General features: G+C 47.3%; 1 protein-coding gene across 1 annotated transcript in view; it reads right to left on the bottom strand.

Moving 5' to 3' along the window:
- Positions 1–2,348: 2,348 nt before the first annotated feature.
- Nudcd3 (NudC domain containing 3) overlaps positions 2,349–15,332 on the bottom strand; it is a 109,286-nt gene continuing 96,302 nt past the window's right edge. Inside the window, exons 5-6 of the mRNA XM_076836600.2 lie at positions 10,264–10,452; positions 2,349–5,045 (exon numbers count right to left, since the gene is read on the bottom strand). Coding sequence (XP_076692715.1) covers positions 4,935–5,045; positions 10,264–10,452 — 300 coding nt within the window. The 3' untranslated portion in view covers positions 2,349–4,934. The remainder of the gene's footprint in view (positions 5,046–10,263; positions 10,453–15,332) is intronic.

A 15,332-nucleotide genomic window follows, 5' to 3' on the forward strand; every position in this document is an offset into this window, starting at 1 on the left:
GTGGTGGTGGTGGTGTCATCTTTCTCTCTTATCTAGTCTACACAAACCTGCACTGTGGGACCGGGGTGACCAACAGCCCAAGGCAGAGTCTTGTGATGAGCTGCCCATCAGAACTAGAGCCTATGGTGACCTTCGGTACTTCAGTCCTGCCACTTGTGTCATGGTGCCACAGAGCATGTGTCATAGCCAGAACGGCACCTGGAAGCTGCTGGTCCTGCTCCTTAAATCTAGAGGAACACGGTCAATGAATTTGACAGGAGGGGTCACCAGCCTGAGAGGAAGCATGGGCCTTTCCTGGAGAAAGGATGGGGACACCAGCTACATAGCCTTGCTTCTGTGAATAGCATGAGGTGTTGAACCACTAAGTCCCTGAGGCTTCCTCCAGCTCTGGGTAAAAACACCTAAGACTGGGTGAAATACCAGGATACCAGCCAGCCACCTTCTGGTCTTGGCATCTTTCCTGCTAGTGCCCCCTAAACAGCCCTTCTCTAGGGAAAGTAGTCTTGGGCCCACTCTGCTAAAAGCCATACACTTGGGTGGCCTTATGAACCAGCTGATGGTACCCACAGGTTGACCACCACATATGCTCTTCCCACCATGTACACCTGTATATCCACTAGCAAAAAACAGGAAAGAAAGCAAATTTTGGGGATGACCCCACGGTAGTCCTGGCAACCCAGTACTGGTTTGAATCACTGTCCAGTCTGGGCTTTGACTCAACCACCTCAGCAAACAGAAACATGAGCTTCCTTCCAAGAGTGAGGAGGCCCAGGGATCCCAACAGGTAGCACCATCTGGCTCTATGATGGTCTCCTCCCTACCCTACAAAGGCACAGCAGGGAACTGTGGGCCTGCAGCCAGCTGGCCAGTTTTTCCTGGCACAAGGACCTGGGTGTATGCAGTGGGGGACTTGGGCCTTCATCTTGGGAGGGATGAGTGGCAGGTCTACTCCCTACTGGGCACCTGACACACCAAGAAACCATGATGCCAAGGTCCTCTCATACCCTTGAAGGAAAGGCCAGAGTGTTCAATTTTCATTCTTATAATATAAAACCAAGAAAGTGAGACAAAAATGTTAAACCATGTTAGTATGAGCTGGCTGAGTGAGATCTGGAAAAGTAGAATATTAATTTTTTCTTCTTATTCCTGAGACTGACTGCCCCTTCCTAACCAGGACTGACAGGAGGCACCCTGGGGCTTTCAAATCACATTCCTATGGGGTCATTGTGGTATTCAGTAGACTTTCCTGGGCAGCAGTCTAGCTCAAACACCTGCTCCCCAGATCTTTAGTCAGATAGTGGACATCAACCTTGGCCATGGGAAATCACACCCAACTCTGCATCAGTCTCCCAGCTCTTCAGGGCTGCTAGGCCTCTGACCAAAGGGGAAAGGGTTTATCAAGGGCTGACCAGACTGTGCTGAGAAACTTCATGCTCTTTATTCACAAAAGAGAGCCATCTCATCCTGGGCTGAGCTGGCTGCCAGCTGGCTTGCTGGGGGAGCAGATTTGAGGTGGGGTGAGGGTCTGTTCCCCAAGCATGGTGTCCTGGCCAGCGAGTTCTCTGTGCAGCAGCTGACGCCTCCTGGACACATTTCCACAAAAACACTTCTTGAGCTTTTCCCTCCTGCATTCTTAGGGGCAAATTGCTGAAGATCTCTCTCCTTTCTGGAGGTTATTTATGGCCCTAAGAATGGACAATTTCAGTTAGCCTCTGATATATTCTTCATTTGATAAATACTTCTCACACCCTCAGGTCCTGCCCACTGAGAATGAGCAGGGTCAGAGGAAATAAGTTCTCCCTGGAATGGGGGAAGGACACAGAATGGAATAATCTGAGATCTGATGGGGTTCTGAGTCAGATGTCAGGCTGTCTTGGTGGAAGACAATGCAGCTAACCTGAAGATGTGCACCTGAAGGATCTGCGGCAGTGCAGAGGTACCTGAGACTCACGGGCTGGGAGCTTGGTGAATAATGAGTGAAGGCGTCCTGTTCACCATCCAGCAGGGTCATTCAGAATTCTGCACTCAACCTGAGCCTTCAGGTAAACAGAATTCCAGACCTATTTGAAATTCATTCAGAATTCTGCACTCAACCTGAGCCTTCAGGTAAACAGAATTCCAGACCTATTTGAAATTATGTCAGAGCTAGTTACATTCTTTTCCCTGATCAAAAGCTTATAGGATTTCTGAAAGCTGTGTGAAGTTTTGCCAGGGCTTTTAGGCTGGATGGAAAAGATTCCCCATTTTGGTGTTGGCTGTATACTGGGGCCCAAAGCCTCATGACTAGAAATTGTGGGTAATGACAACTCACAAACAGAACTGTAAAGAGCAAATGCCACACTCAGAACTGCTTAAATACAGATTTATTGCAAACCAACACAGAGGAGCGGAAGCAGCTTTGCAGGCTGGACACCCCACTCTCCTGGGCCCCTGGACAAGGGGGACGAGTCACCCCATTTTCCTCAGACCTCAGCTGGTGGGACTTAGTGGCCAAACTGCGGCTGTCGTGTCTAAAAAGAGAAAATAGGCAGTGCGCCAGCTCCAGAGGCTAGACGGTCCAGCAGGAGCCCCAGCTTGGAGAATCATCCCCCAGCCTGGCTAGGAGTGAGCCAGGCCAGGAACAAGGCTTGTGGGCCCAGAACCCACAACCACATTGTGTACCCAAGGACCAGACCAGGCTCCTGCCACACAGCTAACACCCAACGCTGCCCATCTCAGCTACTCTTTCCTAAACACTGGTTTACTGTTTGTTAAAGAAGGGCAGGGACTGGGAAGAAATGCAACACAGAAAGTAAATCCAGGCAAAAGGAAGACAAGTCAGAGAAGTGAACAACTCAGTCTCCCAAACAATGAGGAGCAGGGCTCACACACCTCATCCCTCCTGGAAGACTGTCCACAGGGAGGGGGGCAGGGAGGAGGCAGCCAACTCGGGAATCACAGATAAGATGGGAGACATGCACATTCATCCCGAGACCTCTTTTTTGTTAGGTGTGACAGTTGTATGGGACAGTGTTTTGCAAATCCTAGGACCTTGATGAAACTTCAGGAAAAAACAACAAAGATTTCTTCAGAATCTCTTGAAGGTGAATCAGTTCTGCTTCCTGGGGTTCAAGATCTCTTCAGAGGGGCCGCACTAGCTTGGTGACAATGTCAGACAGCAGAGCTCTCACATTTCAAAGGGGACATTTGGGGTCCTCTGCTCTCCCTTGACAGTCAGTATGACATTTTTGGACCCATAGAATACCTCCCAGAATGAACTTTTTTTTTTTTTAATATTTGTTTTTTAGTTGTAGTTGGACACAATACATTTATTTTATTTATTTACTTTTATGTAGTACAGAGGATCGAACCCAGGGCCTCATATATGCTAGGTGAGTGCTCTACTGCTGAGCCACAACCTCAGCCCCAGGATGTACTTTTTATAAGGGCTGTCAGCCACCACTGTAAACCAGAAATCTAGCCCAAAATGACTACAATAAACTAGATCCTGTCTACACAGTTCAATGTGGAAGCCTTTGGAAGGATGTCCCACCAACTTGTTCTCCTAGACAGTCCCTCTTGAGCATTTGCAGAGAGCTTGCAGGCCACTGCTCTTTGCCAAGAGTAAGCTGCCCAGCATCTTTAGGCTTTGACTCCAGCTGGCCGTGGGTATAACCAGGGTACAAAGACTTGTGGTGTGACTTATTCATATACTGAGGCTGCCAGCTAGGTGAATGGACAGTGCTGGGCACTGATGATACCACATTCCTGGTAACAGGCAGAGAGAGTCCTGTAAGTACTTAGAGCACCTGGAGCCCAGCTCCTCAGTCAGGTCTTCATAACTTGGCTAGAGTCAGTGCTGTGGCTCAAGGCATGGGCTTGGGGATACTGAGATGGTGCCCATTCCATGGACAACAGGAGGGACAGACTAGGAGATCCAGGGAGCACAGTCCAGTGCCTGGTATGAGGGTCTTCAATTTCTTGGGATCTGTCACAGTGGGACAGTATGCCTTCGTGCCTGTATAGAAATTCCTCTTCCTGAGGCACCCAAGGTCAAGGCTGCTCAGGGTCTGTGGCTGACATGATCTGCCAATGAGCTGCTAGACCTGGTGTGGTCTCCTGAGGATGCCTGGTTCTTGCCCATGCTTTGACATAGCACACCCAAAGAGGTCACACAGGGAGCCAAGCAGAGTGTACTATGCAGTGGTGGCCAGGCTCAGTTCACTTTAACAAGAAACAAAGCAAAGCAGCCGCAATCCGAGGGCAGACAGAATTCCCATTGCATCTGGGCCTGAGACCAGAACCCCAGACTTTCTCCCAACATCAAGAATGTGAAAAAAGGACTGCAGTTTCTGCTGTTCTGCCTATGCGGCCGAGGCAAACAGAGCACATTTACAAATGGATGAGCAAGACTGCACGTGAACATACCTAATGAGGTCAAGGGGTACGGGTTTCCCACAGCGGCCCCAGCAGCAGCTCCACAGCTGTTCCCCACTTGCCTTCATGCAAGTGCTGCACCCCACACACTTCAACTTTGGCTTTGTCCAAGAGCCCAGCAACTCCCCACTCCCAACCAGAAGAAAAACAAGCAGAATAGCATCAAAACAACAGCAAGCAGAGAGCAGAGGAGGAAAGAAATGCTGCCTGCAGTGGCTGGTTGCTGTGGAGACGAAGCATGTGCTCTCAGTTTACTGGGACGTGTCCCTCCTGCATTTCAAACACCTTCATTCAGTGTTGGCCGCAGCGGCCACCAGGCAGCAGCTGGCCCCGCACCTTCTCTGGAACAGCCTGGAGGTGCAAGGCCAGGGTTGATGGCCTGGTTCACCCTTGAAAGAAAGGATGGCTAGGGGTGAATGAGACGAGCAAGTCCCTGGCACACAGGGAGCTGAGAGAGAGGGACAGCTGAGAACAAAGCCTCTGCCTCCCTGCTGGCGAGTTTCCTTTCCTTCTGGTCATTAAAACTGCACAGCCCCCGGGGAGATGTTGAACATGGCTGGGTCGAATCGCTGGCCTCGGAAGGGAGAGCCTTCAGCATCCCACCCCTTCTTCAGCATCTCATGGACTTTCTACAAACAGAAAATAGAGAGATTAAAGGGGATCACAAGGGACTGCATGCTTCCTCCCAGAGCAGATGGACTGCAGGAACAGAACTGCTTCCTCAGGGATTGGGAACTTGCCCCATAAGACAAACTGGCTGGAGGACCGTATACCCTCGAGCAGCTCAAGACCAAGGGAGGCACTGGGTGACTGCCAATTCCTGTAAGACTGCGCTCCCCACAGACTGAATTTCTAATCCTCTCTTCTGTCTCCAGTAAAGCAATGACAGTGCTCTGTGGTTCACGTCTTTCTTTCCCTTTCTACCAAGATTTCTGTTCAAATTCCAAACAGCCTACAGAGCCTAGAACCCCACTAGGCATTTTCCCATACTGCCTTCCCAAAGGAAAAAGTTCTTGTCATTGACAACTGTCATCATCAGACAATTCAAGGTTGACCCAAGATGTGGTGCAGGAGGAGAGACCTCAGAATGTCCAGTAGGGAATCCACCAGGCAAGAATGTCCCACTATTTCCTTGGGGACCTAGTCAGGGGTGACAGACTTAGCTCCTTTCTAGCACATGACCACTGCAGAACACCTAGCCTCCAAGGATCAGCAAGCAGACCATAGAAGTATGGCCGTAGTCAAGGGACATCAGGAAGGCTGTAACCCTGAGGGAGGCACCTGAGCCCAGGCTGGCGGGCCAGCCCTTCTCTAAGCATCTGTCCTCCTCACCTGGTCACTTCAAGTGTACCCACAGATGGGGATGATCTCTTCCTTCAACCACAAGAAATGAAGAGGCTGACGTGTATAGGGCCAGGGGTTATCCCACCAATGGAGTCTGTAGTTTCTGTTGCAGAAAGCCTGAAGAACAGGCCTGGAAGACAGATACACAACTCTAACAAAAATTCCTAGCATCTGGTAAAGCTTCTGGATTTTCCGTACCACAGCTTCTCCTTATAAAATAAAACCTTCCTGACAAGGGGGCTTTCTTTTTCCTAGTAGCAATGAGCATGTTGGATCCATAACACATATTAGGGACTGATCAGTATTCTCAACTTCTTATAGATAACTCAGATTAGAGCCAGTGGAATGACCACTTTAAGGCACTGCAGTGTGGTCAGAGCAATTAGCGCATACCAAGTGACAGGGGTTGCAAGGAGGACTTCAGGAAGCCCCTCTGCACAACCCTGATGGCCTGGCCAACAGGAAGCATGAAGCTGGATGGTCTCAACCAAACACAAGAATGGACCTGACATGCTAAGCAAGAGGCCACAGGAGGCCTCTATGCCTTAACAGAGCTGTAGTCAGCTGGAGGGTGAGGAGCAGCTAGAGGGCTAACAGTTACAGAGCTATATAGCAGCCTCCTCTCACCCCAAGAGTCTGGAGGCTGTATAGAGGCTCAATGTAGGAAGCCAGATGTAAGGAGTAGGTTTTTAGACTTGATCTTAAAATTGTTGGAGCCCAGGGAGTCAGGATCAGTGTCAAGACGTTCCCTGGGGCAAAGGTGGAGAGTAGACATTCCTGTACGTCACCAAATTCACTCATAGGTCCAGCCACCATATTAATGCTGGCATGTGCTTGTGCGATGTCAGTTACTGACTTTCAGGGTGAGTTCCACCCAGCTGGAGATATTCTAAATAGACACCTCTGAGTGCAGACTGAACACCTGTGCACTCCACCCTCCCTTTCTAGATGAGAAACCTGCTCAAAGAAATTAAACTGGGGAAAAAGATGAAGGGGAGGAAACTTGTTAACCTTGAGAAGAGGTGAATTCACAGAAACATCAAAAAATTTAAAGCAACAAAAGAAAAGTGTTATCATTTTGAAATTAAAATGCTTCAAAATACATAGCATCTGTGGCATTAGAAGCACAATTTGAAATCCTGGCAAATTTAGAAAACTCTGAGTTCACACCATAAATGGGCATCAATGCCAGAGCACGTTGGTAACTGTGACTACGCTGATGTGCGCAGCAGATGGAGGCTGACAGGAGAACCTGGCCCTATTTCCATTCTCTCTACTAGTGAGGCCTGATGATCCTAGTGCAGCGACCTTGACCACCCATCTGACTTTTTGGAGGGTCTTTCTGCCCATGAGGTACCCTGATAACAAAGAGTAAAGTGTGACTAAATTATATGAGGCCACATAAAGGTATGGACCTTTCTGGATCTATTTCTTCATTTGATAAAAAAGGAGCTAAGGATATTTTATATGGAACCCATAGGTTGTCAGGGCCCCCATGAACTGAGGACCTTTCCCCAAGCCGTGCCAAAACCAGTGAGGAGCTGACACTGGTGAGGAGTCACCAGTGAGGAGTCACCCAGAGTCCTACTCATGGGCTGCCAATCCTGGGCTGCTGAGGGTCTCCCAGGGTAGACTTTTGGGCAAGGTCATACAACCCCTCAAATATCGGCCTGCTGCTTGGACCATGTTGCAAGTTCATGGCTGAATCAGTTTAGACTCAAAACACAGATCTATGCACTAGACTATAGTGTCCTCAAGGGTCTTCTTTGGATATTTCCTAATTGAGTTACTTTCCAACCCCTAGGCTCCCCAGTGCTGGTCACAATCAGTTGTCCAGCCGTCTATAGATGTAGCAAGCCATCTATAGCCCAATGTAGTGCTTTTTCCTCTATAGTACCCTGGAGTCCAGGGGGAGGCTGCATGTAAGTGCACAAATACATGGTGCACATGTATGGTATATGCTGCTGCTACTTCTTGCCCGGTGAAGCTAGTCTGTTTTGGTAAAACTTTCCTGGAAGCTGCCTCAGTTTTCTAGGGATAAGCAGCAGATGATTCTGTTCCCAGTCCTGGGCAGTGGGCAGAATAGCAGTCACCAGAACAAGTAGCCCTCCGACCCCCTCCCCCAACAGGACCCCAAGAATGAGAAAAACAGAGCATCCTTTTCCTGAAGAGGACCATCAATAAGACTGCAAAGCTGGACTGAACTAGTCTTTGGAGAGATCAGATTTAAGTGGCAGGACTCTCCATGCTTTCAAGGCAGATCTGTGTCTGCTCTTGCTGAGGATGCAGAGACTAACACCATGTCCAGCTCATGTCAGCTCTCAAGGACAGTGACACTGGGCAAAGCCAGAGGACTCAGCACTGAGTGTAAAGAAGGGAAAGAGAGAATGAGCCAAAGGTCAAGAAGAAGGAAGGATACAAGGGAGGGGAAAAAAGGAAACAGAGAACAAGAAGCCCCAATACTCCATGTAGATCCTGTACTATTGGCAACTCCCAGACAAATGACATTACTGGTATTTTGCAGATTACATCTGCAAGAGATGTAATCACAGGGACCTTGAGGGCAGAGATGCAAAAAGTCATAGAACATTCTAGCTTATATCATATATCATAGTTAAGTCTACCAAGACCTCACTGAAGCTTGGCGCAAATATAGCTGAAGCCACAATAAATTTAAATTTTTAGTGTTTCTCTGTAACAAAAACTTGATGTTGGCATCTGGGGAAGATGTGAGGATCTTGGGTCCTTGTTCTCTCTGTCCTGTGGCACAAATATATGCTTCTGAAGAATGCTTGATAGGATTTCTTTCTCACTTTCTCAGCACAATGGGCATCTGCATGTATGCTCTCCAGTCAAAATAGTTTCTCTTTCCTGGGAAGTCAACCTCAGCCCTCTCAGTGCTGACCCCAGACACAGGATGGACTGGTCCTCAGGCCCTACCCACAGGGCAAAGGCTCACAGGTAAGGGCAGTGGCTAGATTAAATTGCAACCACTTAGTTCTGGCTGTCCACATGATCTGAGATGATGCTGGGAGCTTTCTGTGACTTCTGTACCACAAAGACCCTGAAGAGATGTTGTTCAACCAAACTGTGCCCTAGGTGAAAAAGGGGGCCAAACCGAAAGGAACATTCTCTTCCACAGAGGAATGGGCTGAGCTGAGGGAGCCAGGTCCACAAGGACAGGAAGGTCTGAAATTAGATCTGGGGTCAAACCCTACCCAGGCTGCTTGAGCTGCCTAACCACATTCTGAGACCTTGAAAACTCAATCTTGGGGTTAGGGATAATGCTCCAGTTGGTAGAGTGCTTGCCGCACACGCATAAGGCCTTGGATTCAATCCCCAACACCACACCAAAAAAAAAAAAAAAAAAGCAAGCAAGAAAGAAAGCTCAATTTTGCTTTTGTGGGTGGGGGGAACCATCATTCCAAGAGTAGTGTGCAGAGCCTACAGCTAGCCAGCCCACCCTACACATACATAGTATGTGCTCACTACATGCCCTGGTGTGGCAGGGCCTAGGAAGGAGAGGAAAGCAGCAAAACTTCTAGGCACCTCAACCTTATAGAGATAGGGACATACCTGTGAAGATAGGAAACAGTGGCTGACAAAAGCAGCAGAGTATACTGAAGTCCCCAATATGTATTGCCACCCCAAAAAGTTGACAAACCACAAAGTGAGCCTTCTTCCAGAGACAAAGAAGAAAATACGAATCTGTGTGGCTTTTTGGACACTGACCCATGCCCAGCAGCTGACCCTTCCCTACTGATCCAAGGCTGTATTTGGTCCATGTGCATGCTGCTGTCCAAACCTACAGCACTGTATGGATAAACCCTGGAAGGTGACAATAGGAAAAGCAGCCTTTTCTTCCCTAAGGAGCTACCTGTAGGATTACTAAAATAAGGAAAAGTGAACATGTTTTTCTAATCAATCATTTTCTTTGCTGGGTCGGACATGAACCAGCCTCCTGATCCCCCAATAGCTGCTGACCTCATACCTCCCCAGTCACAGCCCCAACATTCATTCACAATGAGTGAATTGCTAGCTACCTGCCTTATATCAGGCCCTCCACAGTCAGAAACCAGGCTGGCCCTACAGGCTGGCTCTCCCCTCCTCCACTGAGGGGCCCATGGAGCTCTAGGCAAGTTATGTGTGGATGAGGCACAGAGGTAAGAGCTGTCAACACTAGACATTTCTAGGCTCCAGTGTGGGCAGGGCACATTGCATAACATCCTTCCAGGTCCTGCCTCCTGGGCTCTTGGCTTGGATATGAGAATGTGGCTGGAATACCAGTGTGTACCTATCCTCAGACAGGAAACAATTGATAAAAGCAGGTAAGATGGGGCCCCTCCTGGGCCTCCTGAGCCAAGACTGGCAGGGCAGCTTGTGGTACAGCAGGCTGAAGCAAGGCTGGCCCATCCACCACCCTCCTCCCCACCGCCAACACTGCCCACCCCTCTGCTGCTAGCAGTCTTGTCACCAGGGCAAGTAAGACCATAGTGTGCATACCAGCTCATGGCTCTGAGGCTTGCCCTGTAGCTTCTGATGGTAGTCAAAGGTGAGCCTGTCTAGGACTGCCTGCTCCTCCTCGTCCACAGTAGCCATGGAGCGCTCCTTGTTGATCTTGTCGATGTCAATGGGCTCCTCTCCCTCTAGGATGGCACTCCACCAGTACTCACCCACCTTGCTCAGGTTCACCTGGGACAAACAGGATAGAGAACTATATTAGGGATGGGAACTGACAGCCATAGGCCAGGTCTCCAAAGCTAGGGACAAAGCAGAGAGGCTGCTGAGAGACAGACATTTCAGGGTGAGACCAGGATCAACCATTCAAAGGAAGGTGCCATTCAGGAAAGTGTGCTAGAACACTCTCAGGCACCTTTGAGCCCAAGAACATAATGGGAGCAAAGAGACCTACATCTTGCAGGTACCTCAGACCTTCACCACCAAGTCCCAGATCCTCAGAGTCAGAATGATGCTGACAATATATGCCCACCCTGTCCATACTCACAAGAGGATATTCTCTTAAGAGATACTCCTGGCCCATCTGACCTTGTCCTGGTCCACCCTAGCCTGCCACAATCTTGCCATGAAAAGCCTATCTGCAGTGGACAGTGGCGCATGCCTGTAATCCCAGTGACTCAGGAGACTGAGACAGAAGGATTGCAAGTTCAAGGCCAGCTTCAGCAACTTAGCAAGCTACTGTCTCAAAACAAACAAACAAACAAACAAACACACACACACGCACGCGCGCGCGCGCACACACACACACACACACACACACACATATATATAAATTAAAAATTTTTAAAAAAGGGCTGGGGATGTAGCTCAGTTGTAAAGTGCCTCTGGATTCAATTCCCAGTAATCTCCCTGCCTCACCCCCACAAAAAAAGTGCCTCTCCAGGTCTTTACTGCCTATTTGGATCTTGTCCCTGCCCAACTCTTATAAACCACCTCCTACCTCAATGATCTTTCTTGCTTCCAAGAGTTTCCTGCCATCTCTTGATGTTCTTCCTTGCTCCCTCACTGCAGTTTCACTTGGCTTTTGAGTTTCTGTTATTATGAGAACACCAGTCTTCTGCCATGTTTAGGTGACTGGGACTTATAAGATGAAGAGCTTGGCCTAATGTATGACAGAATCTCCCAGGGCCCCCTCGCTCTCCAAGATGGGGCCCACGTGCCCATCTCCATTCCCTCCCTAGAGCTGGGCTTGCTTTCTGTGAGAGTTCTCCAGCTCCACAGGCGGAGATGGCTCTGGGAGAAGAAGCCCCATTAGGAATGCCCCAAACCTGGTCCATGCCAATTTGGGCACCTTTCCAGGAAAACCCAGACTCACCCAGCCTCACGGTACAGTCCTTAGTGTTGAGATCTGCAAAACTCATTACAGAAACACAAAGCTGAGCAGGACTAAAGCAAGGGAGCAAGGAATTAGCCGTGTACCATAGTTTGTGCCCAAGGACACCTGCTGCTCAGTATGCCACGGAGACAAATGGCAAGGCCCCAGATCCACAGAGACAAACAGAAAAGAGCCAGGATACACTATCCCCTGAGGTCAATCGTCATAGGGATGCACAGGGAGTGGGTAAACTGGCTGTATCCCTCATGGTCAGTAGCTGGGTTCATAAAAAAATTCTTACCAGAGAAACCATGAAGGAACAAGTGGATTTTCCCCCACCTTGTCCTGTGACTCCAGTGGGATGAAACTGTTTAGTCCTCACAGAAGGGAGAAAAGGTGGCAAGGACTGCCAAGTGAGGGTAGCTCTTCTCACAGACGTGCATCCAACAGAACCACTGACCAGGGGTGAAAGCCACACTCTAGGCAATCATGACAGATGGCCAAGAGTATCCACAGAAGGTGCCACCTGTTTGATCAGAGATGTTGTGCGCCCCATAGGGAGCATGGAGTCCTAATAAGGTCCCTCTACCTCTCACCTTTGAGCCCCTGCTGACCAAACCCACCCACACCATGCTGGGCACTTGGCCCTGCAGACCTCTGGACTAACTTCCCATAAACTCCTTCTCTTATATAAGAGGGTGAGGTAGAAGGGGCTGTAGAACACACACACAGAAGGGAAAGTTTTTCAGAACTAGGAAAATCAACACAAAAACTTGCAATCATGACATGAGGTCAGCATCTCAAAAACCTCTACTCCTGGCTCCCAGAGCAGAGGGGGAATAAAGAAAAGGGGAGATTGCATATGCCACCAGATGACAGCTTCACTAATAAATGATTCCTGTTCTGCAATGCCCAATTTAAATTCAGGATGAAACTTCCAATCCAGATACTCCATTGAGCTGGCCTATTGCTAACTTCAGTTTGTACCTCCAGAGACTCCAGGCTGAGAACTCTGCCCCATCTTTAATGAGCAGAAAGCATTAAAAAAAAAAAAAAAAAAAAAAAAACCCTCTCAGGTGGGAAATACACTGTTTCCGGTTTCAGAGATTTTTGAGGCACTTATAAAACTGTAAATTCTGAAAAGATTTTTAAAGTTTTTACTATTATTTTCTTTAGTAATTATCATTACTGAGAACTACACAACATACTATTAGAATTCAGAAGCCCTGTAACATGCACACTATTATCCCTATTTAGTAAGGGCAAACCCTCCAAATCCCAGCTATGCCAACAGCCCACTAATAGCATCCTGAGGTTAGCTGGTTGACTCAGCAAGTCTGGGGGCCCCATTGCTGCTGTTGGGCCTTTATACACTGCAAGACCAGATACAGGACTACAGACATGCCTGATTTCACTGAGCACAGTAGGAGATGAACTGAGGATAATTCACTGGTCTGCCCAAGAAGAGGGAGAGGGCATATTTTATGAAGGGGGCTCATTCTGTCTGTTCAGCAGAAGGGAGAGGACTCACCACCATGTCCTTGTGTCCACACATGCATTAGCAAACCCAACAAAAATTGAGATGAGCCTTGTACTTTTTTTCACCAGAAATGTTTGATCTGTATTTAGATTTCACAAAATTTATAATTAAGAGCAGATTCATATGCTCATGTTGTTTCAAAAATACTTAAAAGTTTTCCAATGACTATATCAAGTAGATTTTAAAATAAAATTCATTTAAGTAAAAACATCCAGTTCCTCCAACATGTCCAGGGCATACCTGGCCACCATAAGTAGCCAGGTATACGGGATGGTAGGGTCTTGAAGATGGCTATCTTGCTGTCTGATGCCTCTCATGGGCACCATTGATATATCTTGAAATGAGATGTGAGTTTCACTTTGTAAAAATATTCTTTTTAAAAAACACATGTTTTTTTTAGTTGTCAGTGGACCTTCATTTTATTTATATGTGGTGCTGAGAATTGAACCCAGTGCCTCACACATGCTAGACAAGCGCTCTACCACTGAGTTATGACCCCAGCCTTAAAAATATACTTTTTAAAATTAAGGTGAAATTTAATACAACATAAAATTTTATTCATAGGCAAATCATTCAGTAGCATTTAACACATTCACTAGAGGGTGCAACCATCACCTTTATCTTCAAAATATTTTCATAAAAAGAAGCCCTGTACTCATTAGTGGTCACTCCTTACTTCACCCTAATCCTTCCCTTAAGCACCTTTCCCCCTACCTCTGGCAACTGCGAATGATTTGTCTTTATAGGATTTACCTATTCTGGACATTTCACACAAACGAAATCCTACAATATTTGTCTTTGTGTCTGGCTTATTTCACCTAACCCTTAAGGTTCATCCATCAGAACTACACTCCATTTCAGGTTGAATAATATTCCATTCCATGGATACAACACATTCTACTTATCTGTTCATTTGTTGCTGGACACTTGAGCTGTCTCTACCTTTTGGTTATTGTGAATAATGGTGCTGAGAACATTTGCGTACATTTACCTAGGAATGGAACTGCTGAGTGATATGGTAATTCTACATTTAACCTTTTGAGAAACCACCAGATTGTTTTCCACAGAGGCTGTACCATTTTACATTCCCACGAGCAGGCACAAGGGTTCCAACTTCTCTACATCCTCGCTGACACCTGCTATCTTTGTTATTACAGCCATTCTTAAGTGTGTGACTGGCACCACTTGTCCTTTACCCTGACTGCATGTAAACATGCCTGCTCCTCTGCCTTCAGTAGACCTCTCATCACTGTAGAGGCTTGAGCTGCCTTCAGTGCTGAAGCAGCAAACAGGACCTGAGGTTCTTATAAAGGCCCAGAAGACCAATGTCTCACTTCCAAAATTTTAGTAAATATTTATTTAGCACTTTAATTAATCTCCTAGTACTCTATTATTTAAGAATAATCAAACTAGTAAAAAGAGTAAGATTAATGGCATTATTAACATGATAATTATCCTCAATGAGTTCATTCTAACATTCTTCTTCACTTCACTAGTCTGTCTTCCTCCACACTGATCCCTTGAAGAATTCACCTCTCATTCTGGCCCATAACCCCCAAATGTAGGTCCCCATCTGCTTTTCTTTAAATGGCCCCATGCCCCAAAAGTCTTAGAACTGACTAGTTTCCTTACGCTCGGAATCTCCTTACATTCTACATAACTGCTCTTGTTTCCCATATTTAAATACTTTCCTTGGAGGGTACTTCTAGGAGGCCTCAGATCTAAATCTTGGGGCATTTAATCTTCAAAACTACTCAAGGGTTCAGAGTACACAGATCTTTCAAAGCCATCTCTGATACCTGGGCCAGAATGGGGGGGGTGGGTCAGAGGGGTCAAAAGGACAGAGGAGAAATGTTCCCAGAATGGACTTCACAGGTCCCTAGCTAAGGACAACACCCTTGGACAAGTAGTCTGATGATTTGCTTAGTATTTGACTTGTTTTAACATTTTGTGACTTTTTATAACAAGTCACTATTGTGGCGGTATAGTGTGCACACAGTAACTCACCGCTTGATATTACATCTCCCTAAGCCACTGTAAACCCCTATACCCTAGGCACCCTATTCCCCTTCACCTCAGCCTATGATGTTCATCTTGTGTCCATCTTGTCAGTATTCAGAATGCCATTTCAAAGAATCATATAGCTTACAGCCTTGTGTCTGTACTTCCTTCCCTGAGTATGTAGGCTTTGACATCTGG

This window comes from Callospermophilus lateralis, chromosome 1, assembly GCF_048772815.1.
Source record: "Callospermophilus lateralis isolate mCalLat2 chromosome 1, mCalLat2.hap1, whole genome shotgun sequence".
NCBI classification, from domain to species: Eukaryota; Metazoa; Chordata; class Mammalia; order Rodentia; family Sciuridae; genus Callospermophilus; species Callospermophilus lateralis.